This window comes from Amphiura filiformis, chromosome 14, assembly GCF_039555335.1.
Source record: "Amphiura filiformis chromosome 14, Afil_fr2py, whole genome shotgun sequence".
Classification (NCBI taxonomy): Eukaryota; Metazoa; Echinodermata; class Ophiuroidea; order Amphilepidida; family Amphiuridae; genus Amphiura; species Amphiura filiformis.
This window is the reverse complement of record NC_092641.1, coordinates 15,017,030-15,035,663: the sequence shown is the minus strand read 5'-3', so window position 1 is coordinate 15,035,663 and position 18,634 is coordinate 15,017,030. Positions and strand designations below refer to the sequence as shown.

The window sequence follows — 18,634 nt, the reverse complement described above, 5'->3', positions numbered from 1 at the left end:
TTGGGTTTAATAGAGTTCCAGTTAAGTAGATTTAACTTTGTCACACTAAATTTTGTCGATGATCTTATAACCTGGGAGGGGGCAAGATGGCAATTTTCCAAAAATGCGATTTTTGATGCCAACTTTGACTTGAGTATTCTGGGTTCAAGGTCATGTCACATTCAAACTTGACATTTGTAAGTATTGTTTACAGTCCATATTTTGATAAACAGACGACATCATGTTTATTTTATAAATCATCGAGCAATGGCAGGACAAAAGTAACATTACACATTCGGAACCCTCATGCCCCCTCCTGTGACAAAATTTGGTCTTGGGGTCCCTTAGGCGCCTGTATTGTGAACAAGTGTTGTAAAATAAATTTTAACAACATCTGTACGGCCATGAACCATACAAAGTCACTTTTCTTTGCATAATTGGGTAACATGTGTTTGGAAGGGACAGTGCATTTTCGAAAGGGGTTTTGTTTCTAGAGGAATAACTCATGCGTGACACACTGAATTCATATGAAGTGATCCTTTCATCAATCAAGAGACTGTACCCTATTGTATGCACTTATTCAACTTCAATGGTGACATGACCGTGACCCAGGATCTTATGTTAAAAAAGACCTCAAAATACGTGATTTTTGTCAATTTCATAAGTTTGCCCCCTGCCGAGGTTAAAAATATGTGACCGTCCACGGCGAATGAGCCGTAAATTCCTCCCCGGTCAATTTTGTTTTATTTCGTGTTTAAAAATAAACATCATAAACTTAAAATGGTATATCATTTGACTTCAAACGATATCCAGAAGCGGAGTTATGGTTTGTTAAACTTTGCTCCTTCAACAAAATTATAGCTTTTACGTTTTACATGTGTCTCTTTTTCCACATTGCTGGCAATAAATATCAAACAGTCATAATGGGCGGTCATTTCAAATCATCCCCAAGTCAACGAGGTGTAAGAAAGTTCTCTCATTGTTAATTGTTGGTTATGCATACCTATACAAAATACAATGTCTGGTAACCCACCACTTGAACAGGATTTAGCAAAAGCAAACAAAGACCAGAGCTATTAAAAGTTCTATAGCCATCTAAGGTAGAAGCTTATTATCCACTTCAACAATAGGATTATTGATTAGTTTACCACTATCAAAATAAGACAGATGTCGGCCAGCTTTAGTTACCGATGAATACGACCTTCGTACACATTTTACACCATAACTCAGGATACAATTTAAGGAATTTACGGTGTTCTAGGGGAATTAAAATATTAAATTAATATGTTTAATTCAAAATCGTTGTCCTACAAGCACATGTTAAATGGCTCGATTCACAATAGGTATAAGTTGGGACATTGTCAGATTGTGTAAACATTACAAATACAAACAATAAGGTTGAAAAAGAAATAGCCATTTAAAAATGATTTTAAAAGATCGTCTATTTTATTTGTGATTTTAAAGTTTTCTTCACAGATGAAAGAGAAATGGAGTATTTTTGGTAACAAAAAATATAAAAAAAGCCCCTACAAAGGTCGCTTATGGATTATAACATGCGTGCGCTGAAGGAGAAGATCTTAACTGCCGAACATACGCATAGTTCGTAAAACGTAATGTACAAGACGCTGACAATGAATGATCTTCAAAAGAGTAGTGCATTAAACGTGTGTGTGATGCTGCACTGATTTACTGTTTGCTGTTTACCCGGGCTGTTTATTATGAGTGCTCAATAACCCATTGTGTTCATGTTTACATAGACATTGAGAATAGAGATAATTATATTGATGGGGTAATAAATCAGGGTTATGTAATTTATTTACGTACTGTTTGTGGCAGTGAAGAACGGCAGTTGTTTACATTTTGAGAGCGTGCACAGCGTAAACACGGAAGTGTGGTTCTGATTAGCTGATTCAATCGTCTGACAATCATTACAAGAAACCGTTAATCTGATTGGTTGACTGTGTTGGTCGGCGCAGATGAGCGCGTTTGAATGGAACGCAAAGCTCCTCGTATGACGCTCATTAACAGAACGCTTGCGTCAATCTTGGCAAGGGACTATCGTTCTTCTCTGAAACCAAGTGTATGCTACCAGTTAATTTTAAAATAAACCCAATACCTAGATATAGATAAAGTTAGACAAAGTTTCCATTGTGTTAAAATTTATGTATGTAGGATTAGGTTTAGATACATAAATATTATTGTACGAGGCTTAACTGTGGCTTTATTAAAAGTAAATTCTTCAAACAAAACTGTGCGAGCCATGAATCAACGTGAATTTTACGTGCGAATACACGAGTCCCTCGACTGACTCGACAAAAGTCAAATGACTCGACTCGACATGTACCTAGTGCTCCATGAATAGGCCATCTAATCTGATTTATTTGTTATGTGTCTCTTATGTGTACTTTACTTAGGGAATGTGATATGAAAAATAGTAAAATCTAAAAAAAAAGTATAATATCCTATCATATGTTTATCATTATGACCACTTTCAAAACGAAACCATGTAAGATTCTTTGGTCACTCAAATCCGAGGAAGCTTTTGTAGTTCTAAGCCTGCAGTTCCTAGTAGTTCACCAAAGGTTCTAAAACTTACAGGAGGGTAGTAACAAGGTGCTTCCTTTTGGAACCTTTTTTTCTTTGTGTATAATTATAACCGAACTGATGTACATTATGATTGTTAAAAGAATGAGATGTAATTGATATAAATTTAAACTTTTCTTAAGGGATCTGGAATGAGCGTTTTGAGCGTTTCGACAGTATTTTTGTGGGACATGAGAGCACATCAGACATATCGAATTGCATTCTGAACACGAAGAATGTCTTTCTGATATCAAATAATTTTCATTTTTTTGAAATTCACGATATAATACAAAAACAATCCATATCTTCAATACAAAAGGTCAACATTTCCAATTGATCGTCGGCTTTTCATCACACCTACATACACTTTAAGTATAAATCATCAGATTTATAAGGTTTACTTCGAGTAATGTTAAATATCAAAATTATCAATTTTTAATCATTTGGCATAAAATGTGTATTACGTACATTGCGAATTTCAAAAATTAAAATTATTTGATATCAGAAGGACATTCTTCGTATTCAGAATGCAATTCGATATGTCTGATGTGCTCTAATGTCCCACAATAAATACTGTCCAAACGTTCATACCCCATCCCTTAAGGATGTGAAGAATTATATATATGTTAAATTTTTCAGGTGTAAATTAGTTTGGAGATAATGGTGTTATTTATAGAGTCTAATTAATTGCCTACCAGTTGAGTGGAGGGTATTGCGAAAAATCCTAACTTTTAGTAGTAGACAGGCAGTACTCCTATAGAAATTTGCTAAACATTGTGGTTAAAAGTTGGACATAATTATGTTATGTTTAGACATATTGTATAGGTGTATAGGAATGCAAAAATATCTGTGTCCAAAAGCTCTTGTCCTTTGTATGGTCACCGGCTTAAGTCAAAGGTCATAATGATGTAAAATGTTAAAGGTGCTTCAATCATGGATACAAAAAGGTGACGATATTTGAATTGTATATATGAGAGAAAGAGTTTGAGTTATATTACAGATTATGATTACTTTTGGCAAGGGCGAGAAGCTTAATGTGCCAACATTAATTTTGGCCTGTAATGTAACGAAGGTCATGATGTCTGGGAGGGGGAATGACACACGCCACTGGTATTTTGCACACACCCTGTAGACATAATATTGAAAACAACCGTCAGGTGAAATGTGTATTTGTCGCAGAATGGTAAACATAATAAATCGTTGTCTGTCGTTTTGATTCTTTGCACCAGCAATGGAGTTAAACTTTACGTGAATGTAGTTGATGGTTCCCACAGATAACAGGGCTAGGAAGAGAACGACGATAAATGAAAGCGACCACCATTTGCGCGAAGGTTTGCACTAGCTCTACACGAGCTGGTGCGTCAAATTTTAGGAACTGTCCAAATTCCAGAATTGAATAATTGTGTAACATCGATTATCTATCCATGCTATTTTCTTTATCAAAGGTTGAAGGGTACGCACTGACCAGCTACCAATTTGGGTTCGAGCGGGCATATTAATAGGCCTTAACTAGGGGTAGGCCTACTGGTGGTAGGAGGTTGAGTACATGGGAGAAGGCTGCTTCTCAACAATCAAGTATGTAGGGCACGCCCAATCCCCTCTGACTTTACAGCGCCATGCCGAGCTCAGTGCGCTACACCTCGAGTTTACAGCGCTATACCTCAAGTTTACCGCACCATACTACCAGTCCTGTACCACCAGATGGATGCACCACTGCATCTTGAGTTTCCAAAAATAGTTTTCACCTATCGCTATGGTAATTAATCCTGTTACATCACTACTTGACTTCTGTGGCGAATACCTTGAGAAAGTAGAATGTCACAGCACTCATCAAGAGCAGCATCTCGAGAATTTGTAACGCCACGAAAATTGTACAGCTCCTCAAAATGCGCCACCAACGTTTCGTCAAAAACTTGACTACGGGCGCTAAACTCAGACCACAATAGCCTTGCAGCTATCATTGATTGTATATTAAAATTGTCATATTGTAAGCTGGTTTCAGAAGTTCTTTAGAAACAATAATACCTAATAAATTAATGGCTCTCCATATTTGCACAGTCATAATTTGAAACATTGCTTAAATGTAAGTGTTGTTCAAACATAGACATTGTTACTAATTAAGTTTGTTCAACTGAAAGCTTTATTTCCTTTAGGTGACATTGGACACTGCTCACAATTTCTCCCTGAAAATGGATTTGTTGTCTTTTGTTGTTGAAAAGGGCCGGGTGGGGGTGCGTTGAGTCGGTGTGTCACACCCCATTTGCTAATAAATGATCGGTCCAGAGGGTACACCAACCAAGCCCACAGAACAAAGATAAAAGACAGGGTGTAGAGGATATCTCCCGGATATCTCAAAATATGCCTAATGTTTGTTCGGTTCATATAAGGCGGCGAAAATAAGACTCATAACACCGTGTATTGATATAGAATGGCGTGCACGCTGTTGGGCGCAGTGCTTACGCTAGTTGTGCACGCTTATGTGAATTTACACGAGCGTGAGTTGGGACTTTATTGACGCGCGCTGTAACAAAAGCCGAATAATTTCAGCCTTATATAAGTTGAACAAACTTTAACGAGCAACCTATACAATCTAAGCAACCAAGAATTTTTGAAGAGAGATCTGAGCGGCTGATAGTTCACCGCCATCCACCACGCGTATGGTATAGCTGCAGACGACGGTAGCATAGTGAAGAAAAAAAGATCCTGGGTTTATTATAGCATCATTTCTCATTGTAGAAATTCTTTTAAATTATTTAAATTTAACGGTTTACATATTTTGACAGTTATGACCATGATGACATAGGTCACCTTTGACATACACCGCATTTTCTATTTTTTATATTGTGTGCTAAGTTGAGTTTTGCAATAAAACGTCTACGACATAGTGGCATATCTAAGGCCCTATGTCATATCATAGGTCACTATGTCCTGGAATATGTGGTATTGACCAATATTTTGTAGGTTATTATTTTCACAGTATTTAAATTGTGAAATAACATTAATTAAACAATAACTTGTTGATCTCATCATGTGTACAATAAAAGCGAATGATTCATAGATTATGAATATCAACATAACTCATTTGGTGAAAAAATGCTCATGGGTCACTATGCCGTAAAAGCGACGGTTTGAAACAAAAAAAAAATAGTTAGAACATCGGTTAAAGTTGATCTTTTAGGACGTCTTCGATCTTTTTATTACTATGTGCATAAAATCAAAATAAATATGTCGAGGCAGAACAAGCAAGGAAGAGGCTCTGAATGGTCATGATTTTAACCTCATTAGGTTTAACCTAATCTCGCCTTTTAGGACCAATTTTTGTGAAAAGTTAAATTCAATATAAATATTCAACCAGTGACACCTTAAGTGATGCAACATGTTATCGATCAATCGTAAAAGGTTCTTAATTTAATGCATACCTAAGTCAACGCAATCCTTAGTCAAATATCATCTCACGTGGCTACTTCATACACAATTCAGTATAAAGTATATTATTTTTTTTTTACATTTTGATGCAATTCACCTCGGCTCTGATTAGTGGCAAATTCATGTTCAGAACAGCTGCATGGTTACAATAATTAGTCCTTTATTTAAACTCTTGTTTTAGTAGATCCACCAAACTGCGTTGAGTAAAATGTAAACACAGTTAAATGTGTAAAGAGTACATTGCTTCTATAATATTATTTCTTGCTGTGGAAAGCAGATACATACTATTTTATTATACATTTATATTAACAAGTGGTCATGGCTAGAATCCAAACACACAGGATTGCAGCTGATATGGCATCATCTACTGTTTCTAACGGGAATCCAGGTGAAACAACCATTACTGACAATGGTACCGATGATGTTAACCTACGCCACGAGTTTCGTCACATATTCCGTGCCTTGGCTGTTTTTGGGCTGTACCACACACCAAAGAGTTGGAAAAGTCAAGAAACGTCTAGTGGTTTTCAACAATACGCGCACCGATTATATTGTCTTCTTGTCCAACTATTCATGTTTCTTAACGGAGTGAGAACAGTTGTTGGGATCTGGTACTTAGATGCATTTGCATCTCATATAACTGCGACTCTCTGGTATTGGCTTTGTGCAGCTAATGGGTTCATTTGGTATCATATCTGCAACACGGACAAACTACCTAAGATCTTTAATTTTTGGCAGACATATTGCCAATCTTCGTCAATGAGTCGAAAGTTCGAGATTTCAGTTACCATCGCCTGCGTTTACCGCAGAATATTGCTTCTGTTCGGTGGGGCTATTGTATACATCATTGCTAACTCTTTATTCACTGCTTTTGCACGGTTGGCACCTATTGAATCACTTCGAAATGATACCATTTATCTGGCGACTCCAGCAACTGACCCCATTATCGTATGGGATATATTGGCTGTAGTTTCGTTTGTATTTGCTAATGCATCGTATTCTCTCCCTACCGCCTTCTTGCTTATACTTTGTTCCATCATTTCGCGACAATTCCACCTGTTCTCTGAAACATTTAACCAATGTATCGCAGAAGAAAGTAAATTTAAAGGATGTTTAATCTCATTCCGTCGTCAACATCAGTTCTTCTCAAAGTTTGTGTCTCTTCTTGATGACGCCTTCAGCATTTTTCTTGCAGTAGAATTTGGAGTTTCGGTACTCTCAGTATGCTTTATAATGTACGAGCTTGTAATTCAAGATCTCAGCAGTGTCCTTTCGACGTCGCTAAGTTTATTTTGGTTTTCTGGGGCGGCGATGAAATTTGGATTGCTTGGGATAATTACGGCACAGGTTCATGTAAAGGTAACGAAATACATCCTAAAGAGAAAATCACTACTATTGCCAGCGGTCATAACTTTGTGAGAAAAGATTGAAATGCATGTATAGAGAATTTCGTTAGCTACTGTACCACCCTCTTAAATAGGATTCCCTACGATCGATAAATTGACAATAATTGCAATTTGAAAGGTGCAAATTCAAATAGGCTGGATGGAATTCAGATCTGATTTGTAACCAAGTTCTAGATGAAAAACGAATTGTCTATAGGGCTGTCTGGTTTGTCTGTTCTCCCAATGAGCCTATACACCGGGATAAATTTGTAATGCTAAATGGACCAAAAGGTGTTCATTTTGGGTCCGAATTAGACCAAAAATAAATCGCAAATTTTGTCCAAATATTTTTATCGACTGGGCATGAGAACTTGCCATCCTGGCCCAGGCCGATACTCCATTGGTGTTGATGAGGTATGAGGTGCAGAGGGGCGATGGGACGGACACATATGTGGTTAATCTAGCAAAATCATTAGTTCTTTTCCTATTTCGTACAATACAGTACAATTTCTTACCAATGGATAGATATAATTATCATGAACCACATACACCTAAGCGCACATGGCCGGCCAAGATAACTCTATGCCCAATAGGGCCTATCTGACCGATTAATTATAATTAATTGTAGTTTTCCCCCTTCTCTTACATTTTGCGAGAGAAAATATCATACTCTGAACCCTCATCCATCTCATTCCTCTCTCTCACCCTCTCTCTCCTTCTTTCCCCCTTCTTTCTTTCCCTTTCTATCTTTTTTAGAGATCATTAAGGGGTGTCGAAACCCCTGGCGACGGCCCTGTACACAGCATATTATGCTGCAACTTTCCGATTCGCACCCAATTTCACTTTACATCTTAACACAAGAGTGGTATCATACTGCAGCTACCAACATCCTCCTTACGTTCGTATTACTCTTGTTGCTGTTTATTAATAGTGCCAATCGGTATGACCACTTAAAGTAGCGGAGACTATATTAATCGTTTTAGATGTGTTTACACTAAAAATATTATAGACTTGACATTTAGTGTGGAATATTTCTTCAAGAAGTGCCAGGACTAATCTGAAAGGGGTCTGAATAAACCGCAAGGGTTAAATTTTATTGGGGTTTGTCTGGAGATGGTGTCAAATAATTTCGATAGTGCTTTCCGTGAGTCTACATTATGGTGCTCATAGCCCCTAAGCAACAAATATTGATACATGTAAGCCCATTTTGTCATCTATTGGTCGAAAGTCTATCGACATTTGTACCAAAATTTGGCACGAGCAACATGTATTAACATCTTTCTTTTTAAGCTAATTAGCATAAAAGTTTTCAAATCTTAGTGTGGGGTAATTGATGCCATGGTGGATGTTAGGTTGGAAGTCACATAGATAATTCGTGTTTGCTGTGTCATCTCTTCTTCTTTATGACAGTTAAAAGATTATATTGTGACTAAAAATAAACATTTCGTTTCATCCATCAGGCACATAAGCTCGTCAACAACATTCATGACATCGGCGTATTCGGGTTTAAAGAACTCGAACAAATCACACAGGTATGTATGATAAGAATTAATGTTTATTCCGATTATACTAAACCCTTTGTTTCCATGTGTGTAAATTAATATTGTTCTACACTAGTCAAGTTTATAGCGTTTTAGGTTAAGCTAAACAAAGTCAGGACTCATGAAATAGATGCATTTGTAGGATTGTAGAAATTAAACTTGGTTAAATTTTATGATTGCCAAATTGACCATCGCCACCGCACCGTTAGAATGTACATGTAAGCCCTAAACACTGTAGACGCGACAGAAAACATCAAGTTTACCTATGAGGAAGAGTGCGATGGCAAACTCCCTTTCATGGACACACTGGTTGTGATAAAGGAATACGGAACAGTTAAGGGGTGGGGTATGAACGTTTGGACAGTATTTATTGTGGGACATTAGAGCACATCAGACATATCGAATTGCATTCTGAATACGAAGAATGTCATTTTGATTTTTGAAATTCGCAATTTAATACACATTTTATGGCAAATCATTAAAATTGGTATTTTGATATTTAACAGTACTTGAAGTAAACTTTATAAATCTGATGATTTATACTTAAAGTGTATGTAGGTGGGATGAAAAGCCGACGATCAATTGAAAATTTTGACCTTTCGTATTAAAGATATGGATTTTTTTTCTCAAAACACCAAAAAAAAATAGGTCTTTTTGGGAAAAAAATCCATATCTTCAATATGAAAGGTCAAAATGTTCAATTGACCGTCGGCTTTTCCTCCCTGCTACATACACTTTAAGAATATGTCATTAAATTTACATAATTTACTTCGAGGACTGTTATATATATCAAAAATTTGAAAAATATCAAATTTTTATAATTTGTCATAAAATTTGTATTATATTGTGATTTTTAAAAAATGAAAATTATTTGATATCAGAAAGACATGCTTCGTATTCAGAATACAATTTGATAGGCCTGAGGTGCTCTCATGTCCCCCAAAAAATACTATCGAAACGCAATAAACGCTCATTTTAGATCCCTTAAGCTCCTGGTATACAAAAAGAAAACACATACCGACCAGTATTTGAATTTCGATTTACAACATACGTCACGCACTTCATCAAAAAATAGGCGTCATAAGAACATTGCTTGACAGAATGCATTCCATCGTGACGGAGGACTAAAATAAGAAGGAAGAAGAAAGTAGAATAAAAAAAAAACAGTCACCAATTGTGGGAATTTGACAAAGCAAAACAACAGGTAGAATGTAAAGCGGAGTTGGAAAAGAGCGAAAGAGAACAGAAGAACACCACACAGGAGACTGAAATGAAAGGCATATGGTAATTTCACGTGGAAGGTTTATCAGAAAAACTGCAGAGAATATTTCGCAAGCACAAAATATCAGTAGCCATGAAACCACACAACACATTCGAAAGACTTTTAGTATACCCGAAGGACAAAGTGGATACCATCAAGACTATAGTGGGGTGGTCTACGAGATAAGCTGCAAAGGGTGCGACAAGTCGTACATTGGTGAGACAGGTCGTCCTTTCGGAGTTATACAAATCAGCCATAACTGACCACATTGCGATTGAAAACCACGTCATGAATTGCGAGGAGCCTAAGCTACTTGACAAAGACGGGGACCAACAAACAAGACTTATCAGAGAAGCGGTTTGGATTAGAAGGCGGGGGACAAAACAGTCAACAGGGACATCGGCAGCTACTCTCTAGACCATGTATACGATCCACTTATAAGAACTAAACCTCCGAGAGATGAGAAAATCGCCGGACGCAGCGGCCAAACCCGCAGGAAAAGTAGATCCTAATGGTCATTTCTGAAGAAGCCATCAGAAAGTCTAAAACTAGTGAGTATTTTATGGTTTGGCAATCATAACATTTAACCAAAGTCAGGACTATTTATGGATTGGGAATTCCCTACAATGTAAAATAGATAGTTAACAACGTGAAGGAAGCTACTGTAATATTACTAAAAAGTGCATTTGATTGATTTTGACTGATTATCACTAGTGGAAAATTTAAAATGAGAATTCTTTCAAAACTATGAGAATTGGACAAAAGTATGAGAATTTAAAATTTTCTCATTTATAGAAAATTTTCTCATCCAAATGAATGAGAAATATTAATTACCGTGTCAACAACCTGTCACAAGTCAATAATTTTCTCATTTACAACAATGTGACAGGTGGTTGACACGTTATTTGGTATTTCTCATTCATTTGAATGAGAAAGTTTTATATAAATGAGAAACTTTTAAATTCTCATACTTTTGTCCAATTCTCATCGTTTTGAAAGAATTCTCATTGCAAATTTTCCACTAGTGTATGTGTATTTATGTTCACTAGTCTTGCAAAATTACTTGCATACTTTACTTTTGATTCAAGATTCGGATATTGTTAACTTGTCCTTGAGTCATTAACGACTCGTAGCAATTTCTTTTAAAGTTTTACTCCTTTATGTGGTATAGTTATCGTATTTTTTGATTTTGGAAACTCTTATTTCAGATGAATATGTTCCTGGCCAAATTAAATGGCCCAAGTATTGCATTGACCGTGTGGGGCATCATACCTCTCACCAATGAATTCTTGTTGACGGTAAGGAAATAAATAACGAAATAAATGACCGTTCTGTTCTCGAATCCTTTTTTAATTCGCAGCAATTGAGAAACATTAATCCAAATCACGTTTCCAACTCATGTCACTTAAACGAGGACTCCCACTCAAATTAAGAAGTGACGTAGCCTACCGGCGTTGCGAAATAGGGGTCTATTGGGTACAAAACGTGATTGTTTTAAAGGGGGGTATTGGGTACAAATAAAATGAAAAAATGGGTCATTGGGTATAACAGAGTGACCGAGATGTGAATTGCAATCTCTTTTGATGTACTGGATATCTCACATACAACATGTACAAAGCAATAACTGATAGCACGTATGTCCCATAGGTACATGTATAAATAAAGTCAAATTTCACGCCTCACTTTTACTTTTTATAATAATTCCTTACCAATCATAGGGGTCGTATTAATAAAGGTTCCTATTTATGGTATATATTCTTGGTTGTATTTACCATGTAAAACGGGCAGAGTTTAGACATTTTTGCATTGATCAGCCGGGCGTTTATTTCATATGTGCAAAATCTTCAAAACGGCTAGATGAAAGTCATCGTTCCGTCACAGAAGCAAAAACAATAGACTAAAATTTGCAGATAACCCATACAATTGTGCTCATGGTTATTTAACGCACAGCGTTGGAAACACATTTGGTACGTAACATGTGTGACACCCTAAGTTAAGAATGCAACTGTAAGTCCAAATTAAAGGGTTATAAGTTTACGTGGGTCTCATGTTCATCGTTCTACTTATATCGAGGTTATTCCTATGACGTCACATGTCCGCCATCTTGTTTCAACCTAATCAAACTTAAAATCGACTTTACCAAACTTTTTTTAATTGAAAAACAAATTAGTGCTGTATTTTTCTGGAAGAGGGAATAGTTCATATTCCCTTCCTATACTATATTAATAAAAAAATTTTGAACATTATTTTTGATACAGGTTATTGGTGTTTACATTACTTATTTCGCTTTAGTGGCTACGAATTTGTAATCATTGCACACTTTAACTGTGTATATACATGGAGCCTAAAACACACAACTATGGAAGAGCAACTACCAGGACCGTCGAGCAGCGCACATTACTATAATAAATGTTTTGTTCAAAAGTAGACAAACTTGTCTCCAAAATATTTGTTTTATCAGGAATTTTAATTGCAAATTTACGAGTCAATTCAAGACGGGTGGAAATGTGAGTAGATATGTAAAAACATAGCTTTTACAAAACAAAAGACTAATTGCAAATAACCCATACAATGACGGTTATTTTTAAAACAGCGTTGGAAACAGATTTGGTGACATGTGTGACAACCTAAGTTGAGAATGCAACAGTTAGTCAAAATTAAAGTGTTATATAAATTGAAGACCGAATTAAAAAGACTAGTAGTTTGCGTCTGACGTCAGGGAAGAGGCGCGCCGTGATTGGTTGCCGACCTGCGCAGTACAGCATTTTTGGTTTGGTTGACAGGACGTCATACGCAAACTAGTCTATTTAATTCAGTTATAGGTTTACGTGGGTTTCATTGTTCATCTTCCTACTTGTATCGTAGACTACCCCGTAGTCCACTTGCCCCCCCCCCCCGGGACTTGCCCATTGTGCATACTCTGGATATTGTATTTAAGCTTAAAACTCTGATTTAATTAATGTGTGCACAATTGATAGATTTTCACATCTGATCAGTCACCCTACTCCCTCTGTTTGTTAGCTTCCCAAGTAGACTACTGACTTTGCCTTGCGGTTAAGATTTTTAACACGGGACTCTATGGAGAGTTAGGTCAATTTCTGGCCTAACTAAAATTGGCGATGATGTAATGCATCTTTAAATGGATCTGCTTGTGATTGGTCGCCCATACCTCGCTATGGTTTAAATCGTCTGGGCCCGCGCCAAATACCATTAACTACACCGTAAACAACTGTCTGTGGTATTAGCGGCGCTTTTGTGTTGACGCGAAAGTTAATCTCTCATCAAACATCTAGCGCGTACTTGTGGTTAATGGACTGATAAACAAGTATGCTTGACAGTGTGTTTTTAGAGAGCAAAGTCCAGGGGATAAAGTTCTGCTTACAATTCAAAGTTCATAGTCGAAATTTCGGGGTTCGCTATCAATAAACTGGTAGATTCCAAAATCAGAATTGTTCAGTATTAAAGTGAGCCGTTATAATTATGCAAGATGATGTTGCATTCAATTACTTTTATTGTCACTAATCGTCTGATATTTTTAACTCTTTATGACCATTTTACTATTGAATACTTTAATTTTAATAAACATCAGTATAATTTTGAGTTCAACGAAATGGGTTCATCATGACTAATAATAACATATTTTTAATAAAATTCGACTATGGCATAGTCTACTTGTATCGAGGTTATTCCTGTGACGTCACATGCCCACCATCTTGTTTCAACCTACTCAAAGGACGTCAAACTTATAGTTGACTTTACCAAAGTTGGCAAACTCTTGTCCCTGTTCATGTTGGGTTTGGTAGGTTGGATCAGATCTGATTATGTTTGTCTCAATACCGTTTTCAAGAAAAATTAGAGCTGAAAACATAACGAGGACGTTTCGCGAATGCGCTCTCGGTAAGCGAAATTAATAAAGTAGTGTTGAAGGTTAATTTTAAAATCATTTTCTTTTTGTTACCTCTATGTATTAAAGGAGTATTTCGTGATCCTAGCATCCTCTTTTTATGACATTTTTCAGTACATAAAAACGAAAAAAGCCTATTCCCAAAATTCCAGTTGCTCCATAGACAATGCGTTGTAATTTCGTTCTGGTGTACCAGGACGAAATTCAAATTTAACGATATCTTTGCAAAACGAATTAATCTGCAAGAAATATTTTGTACATAAACATTATGTAGCCAGAGGTTTCCAGTGATATAAAAATCTCAACTTTTTTTGGAGAAAAGTGTGGGTATGAGGCTGTGGATCACGAAATGCCCCTTTAATCTGTATATTTATATTTAGCGTATATTTATATAAAGCGTTTTATGTTTGCATAAGTATGCATGAGTACTGACCTGACCGGACTTGAGGGAGTTTTTGGCTATAATAAAGCTAAGACTTTTTGTGTGATTTGCGATGGACAAATAAATAAACAAACGTCCCATGACACTTACATCTTGAAGGATAATTTAAACTCAAGATGAATGAATGACGTAATAAATCCAGTGTTACTATGAACGTTTGCTAAATTGGCTTTTTAAATAAAATTGCTTGCACAGATCATGGTCATATTTTGTAACAACCAAAGTGGTAAACAACTATGATAAAGAATGGCGATTAATTTGTAATTTATAAATAAATATCTATCAAGCTTAGTTCAATGAAGGTGCATTGTGCAAAATAAAATTAGCCGTAAGCGTTTCTATGCAATAGGCATGTAATGCCGGCCTCTGTGATCGGCTGGCTGTACAGGGTGGTGCATAAACAACTTTAATCATTTTCATAGGTTAATTTTTCAAAGTTAAAAATTCTGTTTATTTAGTGAAAATATTAATGAAAATGACTTTAAATGTGGCGCCAGTTTTAAGTCAAATGGCCAAGATTAGGTATGTCCACACCTAAGCATATTAGCCGCTGCGTTGCTTCACTTACTTTAAGCGGTTTTGTTCACACAGACGTGATGGTACGCGTGTACGTTGGAATTTTCATGTGGAATTTTGGAACAGGAGTAAAATGCGTGAAAATATATGTTAGAAGTACTGCAAATAACTTATAGATTTAAATAAAGATTGCAGAAGAAACAGAAATGGTTCAGCTATTCTGTGGGAAAGCATTGTCTGGACGCACATTACCAAAATCTCTGTTGCATTATAGCTCACTGTCTTCCATATGAACTTACTTGGTCGCATCATTTGTCAACAAATTGTCAATATTCACAAGACCTATACTTTTGTCCATAATTTACTTTATAACGCTATTTTGTTTGTTTATTGCTTATTTATAAATTCTTACACCAGTGCATATTTTATGGCGAAAACATTGGCATCTGTAATAATGGCGTGATTTTATTAGCGGTTATTAGTGAATTAATTAACAGTAAAATAAAACCAGCATTACTCATAATTTATTTTTTACAAATTTTATATAACGCATTGAAATTAATTAGAATAGAAAAATGATTTGTGCATGCATGTATACCGTTTTTTCCATAATGACTTGTCAAGACAGATAATCGATTTTCGCTGCGATTCTCCTAAATTTTAATAATTTTCGATCATAAAAATCTCCCAAGATTCATCCCTATTCCAAAAGCAGTAAGATAAGCTTATTCTTTCTTGATTCTTGCAAGATGAGTTTCACGCAAAGTCAAAGGAAATTGCACCAAACTGATGACACATCCCCACATCCTATAGGCTTACATTTGGACAAACTTAATATTGACCATTTGACTTAAGGGATCTAAAATGAGCGTTTATTGCGTTTCGACAGTATTTTTGTGGCACATGAGAGCACATCAGACCTATCGAATTGTATTCTAAATACGAAGCATGTCTTTCTGATATCAAATAATTTTCATTTTTTGAAAATCACAATATAATACAAATTTTATGACAAATTATAAAATTTGATATTTTTCGAATTTTTGAAGTAGTTTTTCGAAGTAAATTATATAAATCTAATGATATATTCTTAAAGTGTATGTAGCAGGAGGAAAAGCCGACGGTCAATTGAAAATTTTGACCTTTCATATTGAAGATATGGATTTTTTTTCCCCAAAAAGACCTAATTTTTTGGTGTTTTGGGGGAAAAAATCCATATCTTTAATACGAAAGGTCAAAATTTTCAATTGATCGTCGGCTTTTCAACCCATCTACATACACTTTAAGTATAAATCATCAGATTTATAAAGTTTACTTCAAGTACTGTTAAATATCAAAAATATCAATTTTTAATGATTTGCCATAAAATGTGTATTCAATTGCGAATTTCAGAAAATTCAAAATTATTTGATATCAGAATGACATTCTTCGTATTCAGAATGCAATTCGATTTGTCTGATGTGCTCTAATGTCCCAAAATAAATACTGTCCAAACGTTCATACCCCAGCCCTTAAACCTGCCGCCACGTTTTTATTTTTTTTTATTCACATGTTCACCAAATACTAATAGAAAAATAGTCTTTCAGAATAAGTAAAAAGCAATTTGAAACAGACGTTTCAACTTAAATTAAATTTTGAAATTGGGTAAAGTTGTGCTTGGACCACCCTGTAATATAAAAGCACTAGAGTCTTGAACGATACTAGGTGAACAAGACCCCGCGAGTCTTGTGTAAGACGGAACAACAGTCGTGTATATCACGTCACAGCTGTTTGCCTGTTTGTTTGCCACAAAACTTACGCGTTCAAACAGTTCTTATACGGCGGAGTTAGTTACAGCGTTATAGAGTACAATTTGAATTTGTAGGTATCATCTCCAAATGGATCTGCCTAGTAACCTCAATATATTGTACATGTATGTTGCTGCTGTTAGTATTATAATAATCTTGATTCTCATTTGCAACGTGGCGACAATAGTTGCTTTTGTTAAAGTAAGTCTTCTGCGACAAAAACACAGCAATCTATTGATTTTGAACCTCGCATGTGCAGATCTTGGGGTAGGCTTGATTCAAGTGTATATGTTCCCTTTAATTGCCATGAAACATTGGCCATATGGTAAATATGGGTGTCAGATGCTAGATTTTCTCGCAAATCTGTTTATCAGTGTTGGAATGGTAACAATTGTGGCAATAAGCATGGATCGATTTATGCTTCTCTACAAAGAGTATCCCAAGTACCTCAGGATTCAATCCAGGAAACGCGTGATGTGCATTATCTGTGGGATATGGCTCTATGGGATTTTACTGGGAACAAGCGAAGTGCTCTTGTGGGATATACTGACACCTCATGAATTACATGGATACTTTGATTTCAGTCAAGATTGTCATTCTCCACCGAAACATAACATGGTTTACGCACTTGTGTTGGCCATGCTGAGTATATTTGGTCCACTCCTTGCCGTTGAATTATTCAGTTTCGCTGTTTTTATCCAGCTGATGCGAAAATTACGCCGACCACAGATTCATCCCATCAACAATATTACGTCATCTCAAAATATGAATCCAAGTTCAAGAAGACCTGCTACAGGTCGAAGTGTTATATTTGCAATGGCACAGAGAGCAGCACCGCCTAGACCAGAAGCGGATCCCAACCAGCGGTACAAGAAGGCAGCCTCGGTACTTGGTGCTATCGTATTGGTTGTCAACATATGCACACTGCCGTATGTATTTTATGTTATAATCACTAACTTCATCTGCCCAGAGTGTATCAATGTGTACTTTGAAAACGTATTGCTGTATTTACTTTCCTTCAACTCCTGCATAAATCCATTCTTGTATGCAGCTACTATGAACGAAATAGGGAATTTTTACAAACGTATCCTCTGCAACTTGCGGTGAATTTATTGAAAACACTGAGGATAAAACTACAATTGCAAAATCAGCTAGTTGACTAAGTTTCTGACATATCAGAATGCTTTCATCTGATAAAGTACTTATAAATTGTATCAGTTTTTGACTGTAATTACTTAGACTCTCGAGTTTTTAAGTTATTAACATATTGGCCATTTTATGGCCACTGAGGTCGTATAAATATTATGTAATGCATTATTTCTTTCATGTCGAAATGACTTGCCTACCGACAAGTTAATTAACTTGTTTATAATGCCTTTTATATGCCTTATATTTAAAGTACAATGGGTTTTGACATTACGGAATCGGATAGCAACGTTTGCACAGTATTTGTATTGGACCTGAGAGCACATCAGACATATCTAATTTTTAATTCGCGATATGATACAAGTATTATGGCAAATTATTAAAATTTTATATTTTTTTATATTTTCTATATTTAACAAATCCTTGTTGGGTAAGTCCATATGATATCAAGGAGGTCCCCACCTGACCCCCTCAGATTTGCTTTATATTTTAGTCATATGTTGTACCTGTAAAAATATTAAAACCTGCAAATTTGAGGTCTGTAGCTCTTACGGATTTTCTGTGGCAACCATTTAAAGTTGGAGTAGGGGGGTCTAAATTTGGACTCAAAAGTTGCCCTTTAAATAAATGTCATCTTTGGGAGTCTGTGACTTCTTTACAAAAA

General features: G+C 36.0%; 1 protein-coding gene across 1 annotated transcript; it reads left to right on the top strand.

Moving 5' to 3' along the window:
- The first annotated feature begins 17,229 nt into the window (after window positions 1-17,229).
- LOC140169221 (lysophosphatidic acid receptor 1-A-like) lies at window positions 17,230-17,931 on the top strand. Its single transcript, XM_072192478.1, has one exon. It carries the CDS (start codon window positions 17,230-17,232, stop codon window positions 17,929-17,931), a length of 702 nt encoding a protein of 233 aa, XP_072048579.1.
- Window positions 17,932-18,634: the final 703 nt, after the last annotated feature.